Raw genomic sequence first — 20,889 nt, forward strand, 5'->3', positions numbered from 1 at the left:
TTCCATTCTCTTTCGGCCGCTCTTTTCAATCTCTGGTCCAAAGTGATCAATGTCTACATAAAGGCAGGGGCAGAATTGAATTCCATGGCTGCCTGAAGACATCACAAAACACTAAGAGTATGCAGGCATATCCTTAAACAGGCGGAACAAATTACAACAGACAATACTCTTACAAGCTACCAGAGGAGGCATGAGCGTCAGCATATCAGATGAGAAAATATCGCCCTGCTCTACTACAGCAAAGAGACCACAGCATTAACCAATTTAAAAAGTCTTAACTCATTTTTTTACAGCAAGAAGACTTGATTTTGTAATTTATGAAAATTACTGTCTGACCTTTGCAAATGTTTGAGTCACATTGTGCTAACCTAATAAAACACAGAAATAAGCTCATGAATACTGGACCCCTTACCTTGTATGACGTTTTAATAGAGAAACAACAAATCCAAGAATCTACTTGTCAACACTCCGGAGACTGAGGTGAGGACGCAGTCTAACAAAACATCTTGGATCCATTATCTCTGGCAAAGGTATCACAGAAGGCGAATTTGGCCAGTCAAGCATAGGACTTTGGAGAACACACAAACAATGAGTGTATACTGTACCACCATGACTCAGACCACAGTGACCCTAACTCAGTCTTCGTGTCTCAGTAACACAACCACAAGCAGCTCAAGCCAAGATTTCAAAATCATGAAATTCCAGTGGCTATAATTAATACAACCCTCTGGCTCTGTAAGCCTTTTTGGAAAAGCTTAACTTGACTGACTCAAAAATGAAATTCTTATTACCTTCTTATTCTTATTATAATGTTATAGTAGCAGGGCGAAGGTGTGAAATGTGTCCATAGGTACAACATCTGAAATGCTGAATGGCAGGAAACAATAACAAAACCAGATTTGTGGAAGAAACTACGCTTCCAAAACTGAAATGTGAGGGCAACATTGATATTAAACACTAACAGTTTAAAATGTTGGGTGAAATGGAATATGGAATGGAGTGGAATTGAATGAAATATCGTAATTTCTTTGCAAATGCTCAACCTGATCCTGTTTCATTTATTTGGTGGTAACTGTGGCTGAAGGCTACGTCACTGAAGTCGTACTATACTTAGAAGAAACAATGAATTAACCCAAACTACATCAGATTTAGGAAAGCAATTTATTAGCAGCTGTGGGAAAAATTATTCCATTGCACGTGTAGTACAGTGCAGTGAATACAGAGGGAGCAAGTGAAAGATTTTTATCAGCGAGGTTCTTGTGAAACACAAAGAGGCCAACAAAAGCGAACCCATTTACATTTCTTTCAGGTTCTCTCACACATGAAGTCAGCTATGACCTTTAAGACAAGGTATATTTTGATGTGAAATGGATGATAAATATCCATGTCATTGCTGCAACATCTTTTTAAAGCTTCCTTATACATGTATAAAATATTTACTATGGAATCTGAATTTCTGCTGCGACAGGTGCTGAGTGCCAACATTGGTGTAAATGGCCACAGTGCATGCAGTTCCCACGACAGCCCAAGGAGAAGCTAATCACAGGGCGAGTGTGTGTGTGTGTGTGTGTTTGCGTGCTCACTGGGGCAGTGCAAATGACACTTGTCGGTAATATGCCGACATTCCCTCTACATGCATAGTTCACATTCTAGAGGACAAGCTATACACCATTTGACTGGCATTAAACAGATGGACAAAATCCACTTCACTCGGACTTTATATAATTCTCCTAACTATCTCTTGTGGTTACAAAGATGTTCAAACATTGAGTCAAGTGATAAAAGCCCAGTGCCGTGTTTCATTGAAGTGGATGAAATCATAACACATGCTGTTCTGCCGGGTGATGTAACACTGAGACAGTAAAGTTTTATTGCTGCCTATTTCCAAAATAGTTCTCTATTAAAATGTTGACCACAGGCACCAGGAAATATAGAAATAGCCATCCATCGATCCATTCATTCACTTGTGACAGCTCCATGGGCAGCTCCTCTTTGGGTGCCCCTTTGATACCTTCAACAGCCTTAACTTGCTCCTTTCAGCTTCAAAAAAGCTGCAGCTTTAAAATGCCCAAGTGCTTCACACTATTCCTTAATGTCAGCCCAGGCACCCTGGGAAAAAAATTCACTGAATCGTTTGTACTTCCAACGTCTCTGTTTTGGTAATTCCTAAGCGCTCATGGCCATAACAACTATTGGTTTGTGACATAACTGGAAACATTAGAGCTTTTCGACCCAACTCTTTCCTCAACCAGAAACAACAGTATCGGCTCTGCATCAATGCAGACTGAAATTTATGGAGAGGGGGTCATCTTTTGCTTTGACATATTCAAGCTAATTATATGTAGCCATTAAATGTAAGTTCATATTTGCTCTCCATGCAGCTATTTTTTGTAATTTTGCATAAACATGGGCGACTAATTATCCAAACACTGGCAGGCAGAGTGAATGCAGTATGATGAATACATTTTTGTTTGCTTTGCACAATGACATCTCTTCCATTTAACACCTGTTACAGAAATCTCTTCTTTACAATCATCATCCTTTTTTCATTAATTCAAGCCAATCCCAGCTCACTCTGGGTGAGGCCGGGGTTCACCCTGGACAGGTCGCCAGTCCATCACAGGGCCGACACACAGAGACAGGCAGAGACCAACAACCACTCACACTCACGCTCACACTCAGACCTACAGACAATTTAGAGTCAGCAGTTAACCAGAAAGGACCACAGGCCAGGAACCGAACCCACAACCTTTTTGTTGTGGGGCAAAAGCGCTAATCACTGTGCCGCCATGTACCCCATCATCCTTTTTTAACAAATCCACTTTCTTTGCATCAACAGAAAGGAGAACTGTCCATAGCGCACTGTGACACCTAAACAGAATGGTACGAGGCATAAATGAACTTGTCTCTCCATTTCGTCAATGTCCTCTCCCAGGGCTTTTTCACACAGCATAAAATCTAAGGTGTGATTTTCGCAAGTCCCCAGAGAGCAAAGCTGCATAACTATGACATCAGCCCATAAACTCTTGGAACATACGCGCACACTGGCGCTTGTGCGCGAAGCAACACATATAATCTGTTTAGCTTAATGAGCCAATGTCTGTGTGTCTGCTGCTCAGGTTCATGTCAGGAGGAAAATAATGATGAGCTGTACAAGGACTATGGACTAATGGAACAAGAGAATGGATGATGAAGAGTCATATCCTGCAGAACGCCTTGAACAACTTTATGCTAACAATGTGGGCACGGATCCAGTTGGGGAGCACAACACTATCAGTACACTGTGTGTCAGTCACCCATATAAGCTATGACATGTACCTCGTGTCTGAGGCCAGGGTATGCACTAACAATGTACTATTTGTTCTACATCTCTGTGTAATCCTGAGTCTATCTTCCTCTCTTATCAATACAATGAAGAGATCATTTTCACATTCAAACTATTGTCATCAGTGAATTGGACCACTACAAAAAAAGGGCCTATTATATTTTCCACCCAATCCGCCCGGCCCCTGCTGTTGAGATTTCACCTCAGTGTTGTTTGCAACTACCATGCAGTGTGACATACAGCATGATTTATAAATTGCTGTCTTCTCAGTAAAGTTTTCATTTGTTTATTATATTGGCTCTGTCAGCGTACCTCTTTCCTCACACAATCTTCACCTTCCAGAGAAGATTGTTTTTCTATTAATTTTTAAATGCAGTCTGCAAGAGCTATAATAATCAAATACTGGATGTTCCTCTTAGTCGAAGCAACCTGACGGCAGCAGTAATATGCAGTGTGGTCTCCTGGGTTTAGACTAAGATACCTAGCATGTGCAAATAGAGTTGCAGGCAACCATTTCTGGTAAGCCCAGTTGATTTACACACTAATCTGTTCTTAGTGAATTTAGAGATGAAACACATCTGAAAACACTATTACCTCTGGTAACTAGTTTAAGTGCAGCATTCAATGAGGACTTGATTTTAGTGTTGCTTGGTCCCAACTGGCATTTTTCCATCCCCACAAGGGTTTATATTCAAAGGGAAGATATAAAATGAATGGCTTAGGAACAGTAACAACAAGGAGACCTAAGACTGGAAAAGGAGAGGGGGCAGTGAGGGATATCAACAACTGTGACAGCTGTGTGGATATGGCAAGCTGAGCCATGACAGGGAGGTTCCAGGGGCAGGAATGCAGAACAGAGCAGCCAGACACTGGCTTGTGCTGAGGTCCGGCATGGCAGACCAGGCCAAGGCACAACACGCAACAGCTGCCTAATCCCCAACTTTTGCCTTGATGCCCTGTTCTTCTATAAAAGCGCAACTTGTCCTCTGACAAATGCTAACTGCCCATTCTCTCTATGTCTACACATTTCTTTCTTTGCTTGGACTAGAAATGACACGCCACTTGTCAGCCTCAGGCATGGGTTATAACATAGCCTGACAATACTGGACTGACTGCCAACACAATGCAAGGAGACACCCAAACAAAAGCACTGTTTGACTGTCAACATAACAAATTACTAGGCTACAGGAATAAAATTGGAGTAAAAGGTTTGGCACAATGCTAAATAAAAGGTATTCAGATCTGTCCCGTTCTCTCTGCTGCACAGAAGACATCCAGATGCCAATAGCTTAAAAGGAGAAGGGGAACATACCTGCTACAGAGTTCGGCCTCGGCATCATGAGGGATGAAGATGTCTGTGGTTGGTATGGCATGGGTCCCTCGGGTGAGTGAATTGGAGGCTGGGGTGTCCCTGATGCTGCTGCTGATGTGTTTGACTGCTGCTGGTCTGTCCTGGACGGGGTGTCCGCCGGCGTGGCAGTGGCACTGCTGGCGTCTTCTTCGGCCACAGGAGAACAGGTGTCAGCCCGCACGCTCTGGGCCAGGCCATGGCGCCCGCTGCCTCTCAGGCTCCCATCCTTACTCCACTCCAGGCTGGAGCCACTGCGGTCATCATTCTCAGAGGAACTAGTGATGGTGGCTATAAGAAGATGCACCAACAGAAGAGAATTAGTCCAGATTAGGAGGCAATTTGGAGGACAAATATGATTAGTAATGCTCTGTTTTACCAAACTGCAATTTAGCTTTTAACTTTAAATAACTCCTTGATTTTCTTCATTGCTTTCATCAGTAGTTTCCACATCTGGATGTGTCTTTACAACAATACCATGCTTGCACTAATGAAAGCTGCAGAGCAGAGACTCGTGCACAGAACCCTCTGATTTCTTTTGTTTTTTCGTGCCCTTTTGTTCTGTTTAAACATCAAAACATTAAAAAACAGCAAATGAATTCCAGATTATGAAACAATAAGAGTGTAGAAATTGTTAAATTACCTGCAGTGTCAGTTTAAACAGGTGTTATAGTTATGTAGAGAACAAATCCTTTAATCTCCTCCCAGACCAACCCATCCCTTTAACACAACCTTAAAAGCCAAGAGGAGGCCCGAAGCTGCACAGTCAAGGCAGACAAGATACAGACACGTAAATGCAGTCAGAAGACTGGAAGTCACTGTCCAGCCAGTCGTGTTTGCATCACACGTTACTAATCCGGATTTCATAATGCTGCAGCACATTGCATCATCACAAATATTAAGAAAACAATCACATCCTGGACAATACCGTTCTGTTTAACTGGACAAACATGAAGCCATTCACTAAAAGCTTTCACGCTGACACTGTTCAGAGCAGTATTGGCCACCATCATAGCGATTCCTTGTTTGGTTTAAATTTAGCCTATGGGGAATATTACAGAATAATTTATTTAAACGTGGATTATTTGCCTTTTTTTCCATAAGAAGAGCTGGTTATGGTCATTGCTACAGGCATGTTTTGGGTCCTCCCACAGAAACCGCATGCAAAAACCCTTCTGTTTAGTAAATGTTAAAGCGTAGTAGAGTCAAACTTCATAGAGGGGGGAGCATTCATCACAAGCTGGAATCTGACTTGTTAACACAACATAGCGTTTGCTCTTTTGCATTGCCTGCACTGACTTATTAAGGTGGAAAGGTGGGATGTTGAGGACCAGATTTGATTTGACACAGTAGCTTTACGAGGAAATAGACTAAAATACTCTATGCGACTGTTTGCCTGGACCTGGGTGGAAGCTGGTTTAGTTGCTTGATAACATTGCTCAGAGGCCAATAGAATGACAGACTCAAACTGTTTCTGGCAAATCGAGAAATTTTGTTGTACCTAACAATATTCTGTCAGCTTTATCATGTATTGCTTTCCACTGTGTTTGAATCTTTGTATCAATGGTTACCTGAATAACTACAGTTCTTGGAGAAATGACTGCAGGATCAAACAGCAATTGTTTGGTATTGACTCTTTACTACAAACTCCATTTTCAGAATAAAACTGTAACACTTTAATAGAGGCTTCGTGAGTAAAAACGTCAAAACGGATTAAAACACAAATAGACGTCATCTTCCTGTCAGCTTGTGTAAATCCGAATATGTGTTACAGGGGTATTACTCGAGATACGATACAATGTCAAACTGTCAACACAATGATCTCTTGCATTAGAACTGCTCCATACGCACTGACACACGGAAACAGCGCAAAAATACAGTCTGCCACAAATGCTATTCAGCCCTAATAGGACTAACAGATGATGAACAGCTGACATTACACAGGTAACATTAACAAAGTGCACACCAGTTAACAACTGTCAGAAGACAGTAGAAAACAGAAGACCTGTTCGGTCCTGAGGGAATTGTTTCCATTTATGTATTTATTTATTACTATTTTGTGATGACAAGCCCTTAGAGATTTGTTATTTGTGAGAGGTGCTATACAAATAAATTTTATTTTATAAATGAGCTAACATAGTCAGCGGTCAATTCTCACAGCTGATGCAGCCACTGGTGAGATAGCGCTTTATGCCATTGCTCCAAGACGGCGTATTACTAATCCTCACTAAGGTCTTGATTCACTTTACCTATCTACCTGCCTGCCTACACTCCCTCCCTCTCCTAGCATAGTTATCATCAATTTGGCAGAGACACCATAGGTGAGTTGAATGTAATGTGGGCCAGCCAAGATGGAGTAGTTTAGTTTTGCATCATTCCGCACGATTTGAGACAATCATTTCAAATGCAAAAGCAGGACAATCGCAAGATATTTTCCCCAAGGCAGCTTTAAGATACTAGCAGCAAAATGAACGTGTTTATATTGAAATGCATTCAGTGTCGCACACAAATAAAACCCTGTTTGAATTCTTGAGACCTGACAAGAATGTTGAGCACATTTTGCGCCAGCACACGTGTCAGCCAAAGAAATTTTTAATTGTGAAACCTTCAACATGAACGCATCCTACATCTGCATTTGCGCATAAGCATTAAGCATAAGCATTTACAAACCAACCAAAGGACATGGTTGCATCGGGCTGCAATGAACCTGTAGTTTCTCACCAATGATCCCACTGTCCTTGCTCTCAAGTGTGGAGCTGGGGCTGGTGATGGTCCCACAGGGGCTAGATCGACTGAGAGGTGGGCGGCTGGTCGTGCTGTTGAGCGTGGAACATGGGCTGTCAGTGCTGGGAGATGCTGTGCTGCTGGTTAGTGTAGAGCAGGGACTGATACCCTGACTAGTCACAGAGCACTGAAAAAAAGGAAGAAAAAAGGTAAGGTACACCTAGAACATGCTTTAGTAATCAAATATATCAGTGTAACACTTCAGCTCAATACGAACTATCATTTGGCAACAGATGGAAAATCTTCCATCTCTATGTGACAATTTCAAGTTTGATGCAATCAAAGTTCATTGCCTATTTGACCTGGGTCATGTGAAAGCAATGTAAAGAATTTCCCCACAAATAAACAAGGCTCTCACATGTGAGCATGACACATAAACTGAAGGGCATAAGCACTGTAAATCGAGCAGTGTGTGGAAATGACACAGTCGTATATCTGAAGGGACCTAAATTAGCCTGAAGAGGATTTCACAAGAAGTGCACGCAACTTTGTTGTGACACAATACGCCTTTCTTGTGTCATCAAGCTTGTCTGACAACCACACAGCAGCTGAATCTTTGTTTGAGTTAAGTGACAACCGTAGAAAACCGTAGAAGTCCTGTTTCCCCACCGTCTTTCATCTGTATTCTCATTCTAAACAATGTAATCTACTGCTAAAATAAAATCGATCCTCATTCTCAAAACACAACTTTGTTGCAGATATTTTGCTGCTCAGGGGACTTTTATCCATTGGCCCCTGAAGCAGCACTCAAACAAACCAATTCCTTCCATAAATCTCTGAACAGAAATCTCAAAAGGCATTTTCAACATTATCAGTGAACTAAAACATCCTTATCCATCCTGTTTATTCAGCCCTTCTCACATACTAGACTAATCTTTAAGGATAAGTGTTTCCTGTGACTGGAACTGTATGACCTTCAAATGTGTATTGACTAAAAATGAATTTGTTAAAATCTATCCTACTTAAAACATTCTTTTGTGAAATTGTGCTTTAGATCAGCTCACAAAGTCACATGTCTGTTTCTAATATGTAGCTCAAAAAAGTCTTTCCCATTCAACATGCATGTTTGCCCAATGAAATGCTGAAGAAATACAAAAAGCAGAATAGGACAGAAACTGCATGCCCGGCAGCGTCATTAACTACCCGAGGAATGCTCGTATTAACTACATAACATTTCCTATTCCTATGTTGCTCTGAAACTTCCAGCCTGAGGCTGCAGCCCAGAGCTTCTGCTTATCACTCTTGCCAAGTAAAAGCCAAACAAATTACTGACATTTAATAATTTACTCTGAGGCAGATTTAAAAACAACATGCTGAGCTAAAGATATGTTGTAAAACAGCAGTACAAAGGGAAAGAGAATTGCTGGCAGATGACAATAATGTGTTCCTCCCCTTCTGAGCTCTGAAAACACATACTTACACGCAAACAGACAAACACAGAGTAAAAACTATTACAGATCCATATTGCCAGTCTCTTCTTTTTACTTCTGAATCAATAAACATAATTCATAAGATAGTTTGGGAGGCTCTTGGACATTTGTACAAGAGCCTGTCAGTTCAATGTCAAAACATGGCCCCAGACAAAAGCTGAATGAAACAATAGTAGTATGCTGGGCAATGCTTTGCTCTTCACACAGCCCCAGTTCAATTACTAGAGCCAAACTGAAGCTCAGACCCAGTATAACTCTATTTCTGGACCAACGCTCAGACACTCTTGTTGCATACTCAAGAGTCCCTGGAATAGCACTCAAGTTACTGGGAGACTAGAACAAAACGCTGGAGGTCTAAAAAACTTTCAGGCAATTTGAAATCGACAGTTACTTTTTTTTTTTTTTTTTTTTTAAGAAAATCTTTAACGTCTCAAACAAAACATTTTGACAGTTACCGTTGTTTGTTGTGCCAGAAAATTTATTTCCAGGTCCCTCCTAAATCCTCATAAAAAAATATATTGAACAGGACAAAAAATAAATAATCAGGCTGCAACGAAAAATTCCATTCTTCTGTTACACAGTAACAACTCCCTCTTCCTCTCATCCTTCCCCTCTCTCCTCTATCTCTATCTGTGTGCTGCAGCAGTAGCAGCAGCTGCTGTTGGAGGAGGGAGGGTGTTGGAGGGGAGGGAGAAAATGAAATACCTTCTTTTCATTCTTGTCGTCCATAGGTATGCGTGCCGTACCCGGGATCCCTTCTCCCAGTAAAAAGCCCAGCCTTGTCATCAGTTCCTGGGTGGCAGGGGAGGAGGAGCTTGGCTGTTTCTCTGCTTGCAGCACTAGAGAACAGAGAAAGCGAGAGAGGCAAGGGGGGCAAAAGAGGGGGGGTGTGAGGAGAAGAAGAGAAAATCTTCACGTTAGCAGGCAGATTCCCTCTCTCCACTGGACGGCCCGCACAGGGGCCACTTTGCCTCCTCAGCTCTGCCCTGAAATGCTATGCTGCACTCCAGCTGCTGCTGATGTAGTGCAGACCTGGAGGAGGAGGGGGGGGCGAAGAGCAAGAGAGAGAGAGGGAGGCACAGGGAGTGTGTGTGTGTGTGTGTGTGAGAGAGAGAGAGAGAGAATGTTCTTAAAGGGGTGCAAGTGAATGTCCAGCATTGTTAAAAAAGCAGACAGACACATTGTGTGTGTGTGTGTGTGTGCGCGCGCATGCATGTGCGCCTTGAGTGCCAATTCCAGGGCTTTCTGGTTGTTTACAGCTCTCACTCATAGACCCTCTGAATATCAATGAGTGGACATGTTCTTTTTCCACCACAGCTCAGTGTCTGCGTGTTTAGAGAGATATCTGACCATCAGAAAAGCAGAGGCAGAAAAATAGGGAAAGAACAGGAGAGAGAGAGAAGAAAGAGGAAGAGAATGCACATCCAAGGTACAATAGCTCATTATACAGCTCTCTGTCACCACCATTTCCTCATCTCCCTTATTTTCTCTTTTAGCTTCTTTCTTCCACGGTTATTAATATTGCTGCCAGTAAATCTGATTAAATACAAACAAAGTCCAACAGTACAATCTACTTGCCAAGCCCTGCTGAAGTCAAAATGAAGCCACCTGACACAAATAGCCACAGATATACAGCTTTGGCGTGCAAATACACATGAACATGTTCCTCTTTACAAGGAATATTCATTGGAATAATGGTTATTCCTTTACTGTTAAGGTTGCATAGTGCTGCAACGAGGATCAAATTACATCCACGACTAAACTGTTGAAAAGAGGAAAATGTGTGATGGTAAAAGGTTAGAATATACACCGATGAAATTAGACTCCCTTTCGAGAAATCATTGCTTTCCAGAGTCACCAACTACTTCTTAATAGCAAAACAAAATTTGCTTTGCCTTCTCTTATTTCTCTTTTTCCACATTTAATAGCTCTGATGCCTTTGGGGTTCCCTCTATCCACTCGAAAGAGCAGGGGATTCGGACAAGGACTGATTTCACTGCCATCTTTGTGTGAGTGTTTCCACTCAATAAACTTTGTTTCTTGTAAAGAGCGTTTCAACCTCACAGAGTACTGTGGATGTAATCAAATTATTAACTCCAGACAAAAACCATTTGTCATTTTTATTTGTATCTTTTTTTTTTTTTCCTAAAATAATTGTGATGTTAAGGGGAAAGAAAAAGAAAAATTATGGTGTTTGAGTTAAAGCACATAAATAAAAGCCAGCATGTAACCCCACACCCCCACCCCCAACTTCCACTCATCTATATTTAAGAGTAAAAGACTACATCATAGAAACCCTGTCTAAGATCATGCATATCTTATTATATAAAACAGAAAATCTATTTCTTTACTGTCTTGGTGATGATTCATATTTTTTGCAGCTTAGCCACGGGGTATCTTTCTCTGTAGTTCTGCTCTCAGTGCTGCGGTCAGACAAAGTTACACACATTTGGCAATTTTTTGCAGGATAAGCCAAGACTGACATTGTCTCCATCTAAAATGGCAGCCTTGCCAAAGTTAGAATGTTAAATGTTAAACGCAGTTTGTGATGATTACACCAACAGGGGAAAAATGTCATAGGTGTCTGGTTTGGTAAGCACTAATTTAATAATACCAATATTACTTGGATTGTCTTGAACGTATGCTGGCCATAATCTTCATGAATATCTGATGGTACTATAACTACAGGAAAAAAAAAGACAGAATAAACCATGCCAGCAACTTATCATAGGTTTCTATAGAAAACAGAAACCGCACATGGTAGGCATCATCCGTCCGCAAAGAACAAAACATGTTAGAGAAGAGTCGTGTCTTGTAGGTAATGGCAGACAGGCACATACCTGTAAAGGTGAGGCTTCTCAGAATATTTACATTACCCTTTTGACATCTGCCAACTGGGTTGCCTGGTTTCTGATGTAATTATTCTTTTATGTTGGCGCTGCCTTTCAACAAGTTGCACCACCCCTTGGAGAGGCTCTTGCTTTTAATTTAGAGAAATTGAAATATTCTACAGGCCTGAAAAGAACTGCAGCAACACTCAACATGGCCCCAAGGTTTTCCTGCTGAATAAACTGAAGCTTTTGTCTATACAGAACAGATACTGAATGCTAACCTCGTACACACTGGCTGCTGCGCTTTCACAACCTCTCCTCCACAAGCAGTGAAAAAGACCATACACTGAAAATCAAGCTTTTATAGGAAATGTCACCCTGCTCACATAAATGCTCAAGATGAGTCTTTTGAGACCACTGGTGCAAAGACAGTACTGAGGCTTGAACGATGACAGCGACTTTATGGTTAGATTCAGGGTCAGTGGATTATAGCACACACCTTGTTAAGGCCTCACACAGCAATATAATCATGCATGAGGAAAATCACATTCAATTATCATCTGCATATCCACCACGACATGCAGACATCTTAATAATTAAGAACAGAGTGGTCTTACTGGTATTGACAATCTTTAATTTGTTTTCTGTCGTGATGAAAAAGAGTCACAATCATAATCAATATAATAACGTTAAATTCAACCTCAGAGAGATACCATCCGTTTTAACTACTGGCTGTGGTTCAATAATAATTCCAAGTACACAACAACACATTGCAAGCTTCATCAACTTTTAGTAGATGTTCGAGATAATGGGAATTGGTCCCAGGCATTTTAAAGGGGGCACCTTTCACATCACACATTTATTGCCATTAGCAGACAGTGACAGGCTGTTTTTTATGATGACTGTCCGTCAGAGGCACGGCTTTTCATCTTTAAAGCTGCCAACGTTTTGTATCGATGAGGAGCCGAAATGAACAGAATCACATGCTGTTACACCAACAGGATTCTTTCAGGATATTTTTTTCTGTACAGGGAAGGAAAAGATAAACATGACAATGAAATGTGAAACAGTATAAAATAGTAAGCAGCTACTTCTTAATCTGTGTTTGTACTTGATTTGGCTATAATACTGTAATGTGGAGAACAATTTCAATTTCACAGCTGCGGAGTTTCATATTCCTGCTAGCCCTCCCACTTTTTGTGGTCTGATGGAGCTGATGGTTTAAGAGAAAGTATGATCAAATCCCACAGCCAGTTCTTCATTACTGTTTTTTCACAGGACCACTTCATCACTGCTTCTTCAAAAGCACTTAAACCCACTTGCCAATGAGCACCAATGAGTAGTCCAGGACTCGTGCTGGGGCTGTGAACAAACCTCTTGTGTTCTGACACGAGATGCACCGCGACCAACGGTCATGTGTATGTGACGGCCAAGCCACTTTGGTCACATCCATTAACTACATCTTCAGCGCACGGCCTCTCTGCAAATGAATGCACTGCTACAGCATAAATTAAAATAACATATATCAGCACTGCCAACAACTTCAGTGCCTGGAGAAATCTATTTACGCCTTTTAGTTGTCTTACAGGTTTATTAATTATACTACTTCGGCTTAGCTTGTCAACCACTTCTGAATGGATTTATATGGCGTATACAGTGTCACCAATCACACTGTTTATACACATGACACAACAGAGCAATTGTCTGCAACAGTTAAATGGTTAGCTGTGGGACCAGTTTCTTTTATGGACGCCATCATTGCCGATTCGTCACACTACCCGTGTCCTGTCTGACAGCAGTTACGGCGACCACATTCATTAAAAACTGTGACTAAGATGATAAATATACAAAAATGTAATTAGATTTGGCTCACACAAAGCAAATAGTGGCATCTGTGATTACTGTTTTAGCTTTACTGTCATACATATAAGTTGCTCAAAATAACTACAGTCTAATCTGTTTATTTTTAAGTGTCTTGATCCAGAAGAACCTAAGATGTGAAACTATGGTAAGGACACATGGCCCTCCTCCACTTACCAGCCATATTTCTCCCGACTAGCTGTAAATAAATTCAGTTGTTACTGCCACTGCTCCAACATGGGCCTCTTTATTTGTTAAATATTATTTAGCAATCATTTCCTTTAATGTGGTATTGCCAAATATCAACTAAATCGCTGCTGCTAGTTAACCATTAATGTCTAGTCTCATCGCTGCCACATAGTGTAGGTGTGGAACATTATGTGTGTGGAAATAATGGAGTTTTTAGCAGTTAGCTTTACTAGCGTTCCCAGCAACCTTCTGTGTGACATGGTCAATATTTGATTTTTCTATGTCAATGTGCAGTGTATGTATCACAGATTGACCTTTGTGCTATTGCTCCGTATATTTCCTCTTCCCTTCTGAGCTTAAGGCCATATAAGTGTTACAGCACTATATGTCTCTTCCATTAAACAGAGAAAAAGAATACCTACTTGAGCAATGTTATAAACCATTAGCAAGGCCCACTTAGGGAAACTGAGCTTACGCCGTGGTGTAAATCATAACATACTGTCTTCATATGGCAGCAGATAACGAACTTAGTGCAAAGCATAGCAGGGAGTTTTTCAAGATATAATGGATTCCTGAAAAGGAAAGCATGAAACATCAACCTGTCTTTTAAAATAGCCTGACAGTGACTTGAATACAACCCAGACCTGCTGTTAGGTCTGCTCTTGTTTCATGTTAATGGCTCCTTCACCTGGCACGGCAGTTAAGCCACACACATGAATCTGTACATACAGTTTACTGTGTATACAGGAGCTGCACTTTATCTGTGGGTATATGGGAGCAGATGTTCTTCCTCCCCCTCTCGCAGTGATCAGTGCATTTCCCCAACCCTAAATATAAAATTAATTACAGAGCAGAAAGACCAATCTTTGTAATAATTTCTCACCATAATATAAACTCACCACAGTACTGACAAGTTTATCGATCCACTAAAAATGTTCCACTTGGTACATATTTCATGTGAGATTGAGAATTCATATTCATTTTTATCTGCTTCTTATTCATAAGGTTTATATTGTGCCAATCTGCACACATATATACACACACTATATATATATAAAAAGCTAGAACACTCTCTGGTAGAATGTAGCTGCCACGTTACTCTGAATGAATTAAATAATGTGTTATATAGTTATATCTCTCTACTCAAAACTATACTGCCTAGAAGATAAATAATTCTTCAATGTGCCACTAATAATGAACAGAACTATTTTCAATGCAAGGTCACTGGTTTATGGCATAACATCCCTTGCGGTCATCCCAAAGCAATATGACCATCTATGTGGAGATTAATTAAAACAAAGAAACACATAAATGAACATCATCATTTCTGATGCAAAAGGAAATGTGGCTGTGACAATTTGGATGTATCCATGATTTATTCTTGCAGCTGTTCGGTGGACTATAAAAGCCGAATTTCAAAGTCTCTTATTGACAAACTGAACAGCTCTGAGCTTGTGGTGAGCAGACAGCTAAGATTTCTACAAAGGTTGCAGAGTGCCCCAATTGCAATAATTTGATGAGAAGGAAACAAGGCTTGAAAATATCTCGTCAATTATGACCTCACATTATACTAGACAAATACCATCTGAAATCAATGAATTCAGTTAATCGGGATGGTTTCTCTCAGTAGCTACTCTTTGGATTAACCAAATCTATTAATTGGATCCCTTTGAAAGGATTTGGTTTGTCATTAGGACCTCACAAGTAAAACCAACTGGCTTGGCACAAGCTAATGCTTTTAAGCCTTAATAATTGATTATATTTATGATTCTGCAACAGTGATGATGGCAGCAGGCTAACGGCAGTATTGTCCTTACACAAGGTAAAATGACTAAACTAGATGGGAGGCAGTTACAAAGTCAAATGCTTGCTCAATGAAAATCAGCTCTCTCTGCTCTTTATAGTATGTAATTAGTCCATCCGGGAGATACGGAAAAACTAGGCCTGTAGCTGGAACTACTTTGTTATTCCAGTAACTGTACAGCAAATGGAGGCAAAAACAAAACAACATTGTTATCTCCTGCCTGAGGAAGTTTATGAGCAGGTGTGAAATAGCTGCCGTGCAGTGCAGAGATAGAAGAATGAAGACAGAAGGAGGAGGAGCAGGACAAGGATAAAGTAGGGGGGGGGGGCATTAACAGACTGGCTCCAAAGAGTTGTCTTGGCTCTCTCCCTGCCGTGAAAACAATCCAGCCGGTGCTCATTAGCAGCTGGAATTTCATTACCACAACAGTGGAGCCTGTTTAACGAACCCTCAATGAGAACATGCATCCTGCTTCCCCATTTAAGTTCAGAGGTACGAGGTGACGTGCTCCCCTGAAGCACGTTGAGGGCTTATTGCACATTCCAATGCTAGAACCACAAAATCTCCTTCGCTGTAAGCACAGATGGAGTGTCCAATGAGAATCACAGCTAAATGAAGTTTCAGGGTGGGAAAGGCCATATGACAATAATAACAGCTTGACTGACATCTCATCCTGAAAGTGTATTCGAGCTCCAGTTATTACTGTTGCAGTAGAGGAGGACAGATGGCATTTCATTAAAGATTTGACCAAATGAACCAAAGTTTCCTGATTCAGCCCTGTAGGGCACAGTGACTTAGCTGTAAAGATCCTCTAGAGATGAGCAGTGCAGATTATTGAAGCTTCATTAATGAGCAAAGAAAAATAGAAATAAATTACGTTTTATCCTTCATTTGATTGACAATAAAGCTGATCTGCCTTGAGAGGGAATAGAATTACAGTTTACAGCCAAAAAGAAATCATGGCTCATTCATCTCTGCTGCCACAAAGTTACTGCTTCAGGGGAAATGGTGAATGAAAGTCATCAAATGTTCTTTAAACTGCTAACAATGGGCTTTGATTGCGCAATTGTTCCTGTGTTTAGAAATGGTAAAAGTTTATAAAGAGAAAGACAGAAAACTGACCCACTGCATCTTTATTGGAAAAAAGTCTTTCTCACATCCCTCTTTCTTCACTTCTCAATAGAATAGACAATATGAATAATTTCATGTTGTCTTTTATCATCATCATCATCTTGTGAATTACCAACTCTCACTGTATGAAAAGATATTTTGCATTCCCAAGAACTTGAGGTTGCATTTGTTCAGTACTGTGTGCTTCCATGAATTACTCAATATTGCGCTAAAATAAAAGGATCAAAAAGGATGACATAGTCCCCAAAGGTTGAGTAATAGACATGGCAATGAAATGTCAGATTACTGTTCTAGATCCAAACGCAATAACAGAGCCAGATGTTCAAAGTGATGTCAATTTGCTGAATATTATTACAATCAACAAGTTTGTTTCAGGCCTGACAAGACAAAACTGGACTAGTAACAGGTGGGGGTGAAAAAGAAAGACATAAGTCTGGGAGAGGACGCGACTTGAGGTTTAGTCTTGATTGACAGAGACAGAGCCCTGAGAGACCACAGCTGAAACAATCGTGAAAGGAAGACGGTTGACTGCTTGTTGCAAAAACACTTGTGCATGCAAAGACATACATAGACAAACAAACATTAATGTGCTAGAGGACCCAGAAAAAAAAAAAGAAATACGTTTTGCATTCACACAAAAGAAATACTATACCTCCTCAAAGACAGAGCTATGCAAGACAATTCTACAGTAGGTCAAGCGCACATTTCCTTTCTTAGCCTACAGCCATTCTTGGTTGTCCACAACACAGAGCGCTGGAAGTGACAGTCCAAACGGAGAGTAGAACAAATGAATACATTCAAAGCCCACATGCAGGCTTTAATCATATATGAGAGTAGCCAGTTGAAACACAGACAAAATAGAAACTGCATTAAAAATGACATTCATTCAGTTGCACTCGAGGTTTATCCATCTACACACGAGAAGGTTTTGGAACGTTCCAGACAGGCAATGCTCAGCACTCCCATGACAAAAAAGCCCCCTTTCAGTTCCTTAAAACTGACTTGATTTGGTGCCTAAATGTCACACAGCTCTCATGCTGCTAAACTTCCAATGGATTTGACAACTCAGATCCGTCCAGTACTGTAACAACATTCCTCGCTGATGCTGACCTTGTTACAAAAGCTGCAATGTCAAACAACCATCTTGTCCTTTCCCAGCAGTTAGCAAAAAAGCAAGAATTGTTTATCCTCTATGAAGTAGGCAACAACTCAGGCTGAGAGATGCTTTCCTTATAGACAAGGGAATGCTAAATACGTCTTCGTCAAATGGAACGCAAAAATGAACATTAATACAAGACAATTCCAGCTGATCTCAGCAGGCCAAAGTCAGACACTTAATTTGAAATACATGAAATCCAATATGTGTGAATCTGCCACCATGAGAGTGAGAAGAAAGAGGCTTAGCTCGTGTGGATGTGCTCAAAAGCCTTTCAGCTGTGCATGAGGGCTCATCCTGCTACAGCTGGGCTCTTACAATTAGCCGTCATTAGTCTAGAATTTACACAGCCCTAAATTCTTAGCAGTAAACTTCTTGTACCTGCCAAGAATATCTGTGAGAAGAAGGAGGTAGGAAGTTTCTCCTGGCTTATGTGTACATTAACTGGATAAATCTGAAGGAAGTGAATATCAACTTGTGCAAGTCGCTCGGAAATACTAGAATCAAACTCTGATGTTTAAAATCAATGGTGCTGAGAGAGAATTATGTTCCTCCTCCAGCATGTATTAGCCATGAAAAATGCCTAAATTGGGCTGGATACCAGAGAGCACCGTCAGTTCTTATTTAAGGTACACATGGACCCTACATATTTGGGTTTCCTGCTTGGACCTGCCAGCATGAAACAAAGATGTGGAGAAATTGACAGAAAGAGAGAGACTGACACACAGTGAAAGACAGAAATCAGAGCACTGTTATTTCTTATTTAACATAAACAGACCAGATCTGAAACTGTTTTGTCTCTCTCCGTCATCAGCAGAAAACAAAAAACAATGCAAAACTCAATTTATCATTTTATTTAATTTTTGATGACTGTGTTTGAGAGTGACACAGTCTGGTTATTCTCTAGAGTGGGTGGTGGTGGGAAGATTTGGTTTAGGGCTGGTCAGTAGATTTGTTGCACACTGTACTTATTAGACCGTTTGGTCTGTTATATCACCTGAGCCTTTAAAACAAGAGGCTGCACTGACACATGCACAAGAGCTTTTCTGTAAAAAGCATTATGTGTATTCACATTTTTCTATATTATGCAATACAGAAAGGCAAAGTGAGGAGGGAAGACTTAGGGAAAACAGGAAGACAGCAGTGGCTTGTGAAGAGGCAGGTTCAAGGCAGATCCCTGCAGATGAGGGCAACACATTAGGAATACCAGAGATATGTTGACATATGCTGAGAAGGGAGAGAGGCATATTGTTTGTGCAAATGCACAGAGTCTTCCCTTACAAAACTACGAGAAATTCAAACCAAGTGACTCGAAAGTTTTTTCCAGCGAGTACAGCTCGTGAAATTCATCCAGTGCCAGTGCCAGTACACCAGCTGTCATGAGATAACAGTTATCTGGCGTCTGCTATCTGCTGGTACCCTGCAACGAGCCGAAACACAGCTCCGTGCCAGCTGAATGTCAGACACACCCTCTTTGGTATGAACTGTCAACAGTGACTGGGCTTCGCTGCGTTACTACTGTCTGCATATGTGAGTCACGTACAATCAGAGGTCACTCACTCTACTGTGTGTAGCCTTTTGCCAAAGATTATGCATACAACAATTCCACTTAAGCCTGTAACAGGAATTTGATCCATCTTGCTCTGCTGGAAATCAAAATATTGTACTTAGTGGAACATTACCCCAGAACACATTAAAACAAAGCATAGCAGAGAGCAGAGCGCAATAGGCATCTCAAAGAGACAAAGAAACACAAGAAAATATGTATAAGTGCTAAATTATTGAAGGTCTTTTCTTCACTACATTCACATGAAGCGAATCCAGTGCTCCACACTGTGGAAAACTGTAATCTAAACACACATCTTAGGATAAATATGGCACAACTGTTTGTATAAAGGGTATGGAACACTGCTCAAATGTACAGGTACTTACATGGACCACTGCAGTAATTGGTGCTACCTTTAAATTACAGAGACCTATCCCTGTTATAATGTTGCCTTAACAGGCAACACACATACAGCTATGAGGACGGACCACGTTTGAGAGCAAAGTTGCGGACTCCAGCAGACATGCATATTTCTTATTCTTGAAGACAGCTTTTCATTGTAACTTTTCTTTTTCCGTCGTCTAACCAATAAAACTAACATGCAGACAAACACAATAAAATGGGATAAAAGCAAAACTCACCATTGTGTGAGGACTCCTTGTTATCGGCCACCTTCCTCAGTGCTGACGCGATGGCATCAGAAGGTACACGAGGACTCTCCACATATTTGGGTTTCCTGCTTGGACCTGCCAGCACGAACCGAAGATACAGGGAGAGTGAGAGAAAGCAGGAAGGGAGAGAGGAGAGAGAGGGTGAGTATCAGACAGACACACAGGGAGGGGAAGAAATGCAAAAGACAAAAAAAATTTGAGGACCGAGGAGAGCGAGAGGTAGAGTTCTCGCTGGATTAACGTGTTCCAGATGGGATTTGAGATGCGAGGCGGTGGTGTCTTAGTTGGACAGGCTTGGCTGCACTCCGTAGCTCACATACAACTCACACACACAGACACACACACATTAAAAAAAAAAAACAAAAAAAAAAAACACACTTTCTCAATCAGCTCCCTGTGCTGAGAGCAGCTCAGAATATAGTCTGCATGGCCGGAGACTCCCAGTAAAACACAGCTAGCCAACTCTGGGAACGTAAACTACAACAGGAAGCCACAACAATTAGCCTCTTAGTGAACTTTAAAAAACAAGTATTCTAACATACAAACGCACACGCTGACCTGTGAGGAGTCACCTGAAAGTACTCTATGCCTTTTATTGCTGCAGGGACTCATTAGTATTACAGAATGGGTAGATTAAGATCATGGTGTCCTGGTGCAAGTCAGATGATGTATCTGGGACAGTGCTACAGCCCTCTAAAGGCTGTCTTTGTTATTAGTGAGGAGCTGAGGTTAGCGGGCTGCTCTGTTCCATCCACTCGCACCATGACAAAATTAGAAAATCCCGCAGCTCTGCACAAAAATGCTTGCTCACTCA

General features: G+C 41.1%; 1 protein-coding gene across 1 annotated transcript in view; it reads right to left on the reverse strand.

The window, feature by feature from the left end:
• The window catches only part of tanc1b (tetratricopeptide repeat, ankyrin repeat and coiled-coil containing 1b), an 84,403-nt gene that overhangs the window by 29,663 nt on the left and 33,851 nt on the right, over nt 1-20,889 (reverse strand). Inside the window, exons 4-7 of the mRNA XM_029531007.1 lie at nt 20,046-20,150; nt 9,593-9,726; nt 7,395-7,584; nt 4,638-4,964 (exon numbers count right to left, since the gene is read on the reverse strand). Of these exons, the coding sequence (XP_029386867.1) occupies nt 4,638-4,964; nt 7,395-7,584; nt 9,593-9,726; nt 20,046-20,150 (756 nt within the window). The remainder of the gene's footprint in view (nt 1-4,637; nt 4,965-7,394; nt 7,585-9,592; nt 9,727-20,045; nt 20,151-20,889) is intronic.

Source organism: Echeneis naucrates, chromosome 21 (assembly GCF_900963305.1).
Source record: "Echeneis naucrates chromosome 21, fEcheNa1.1, whole genome shotgun sequence".
NCBI classification, from domain to species: domain Eukaryota; kingdom Metazoa; phylum Chordata; class Actinopteri; order Carangiformes; family Echeneidae; genus Echeneis; species Echeneis naucrates.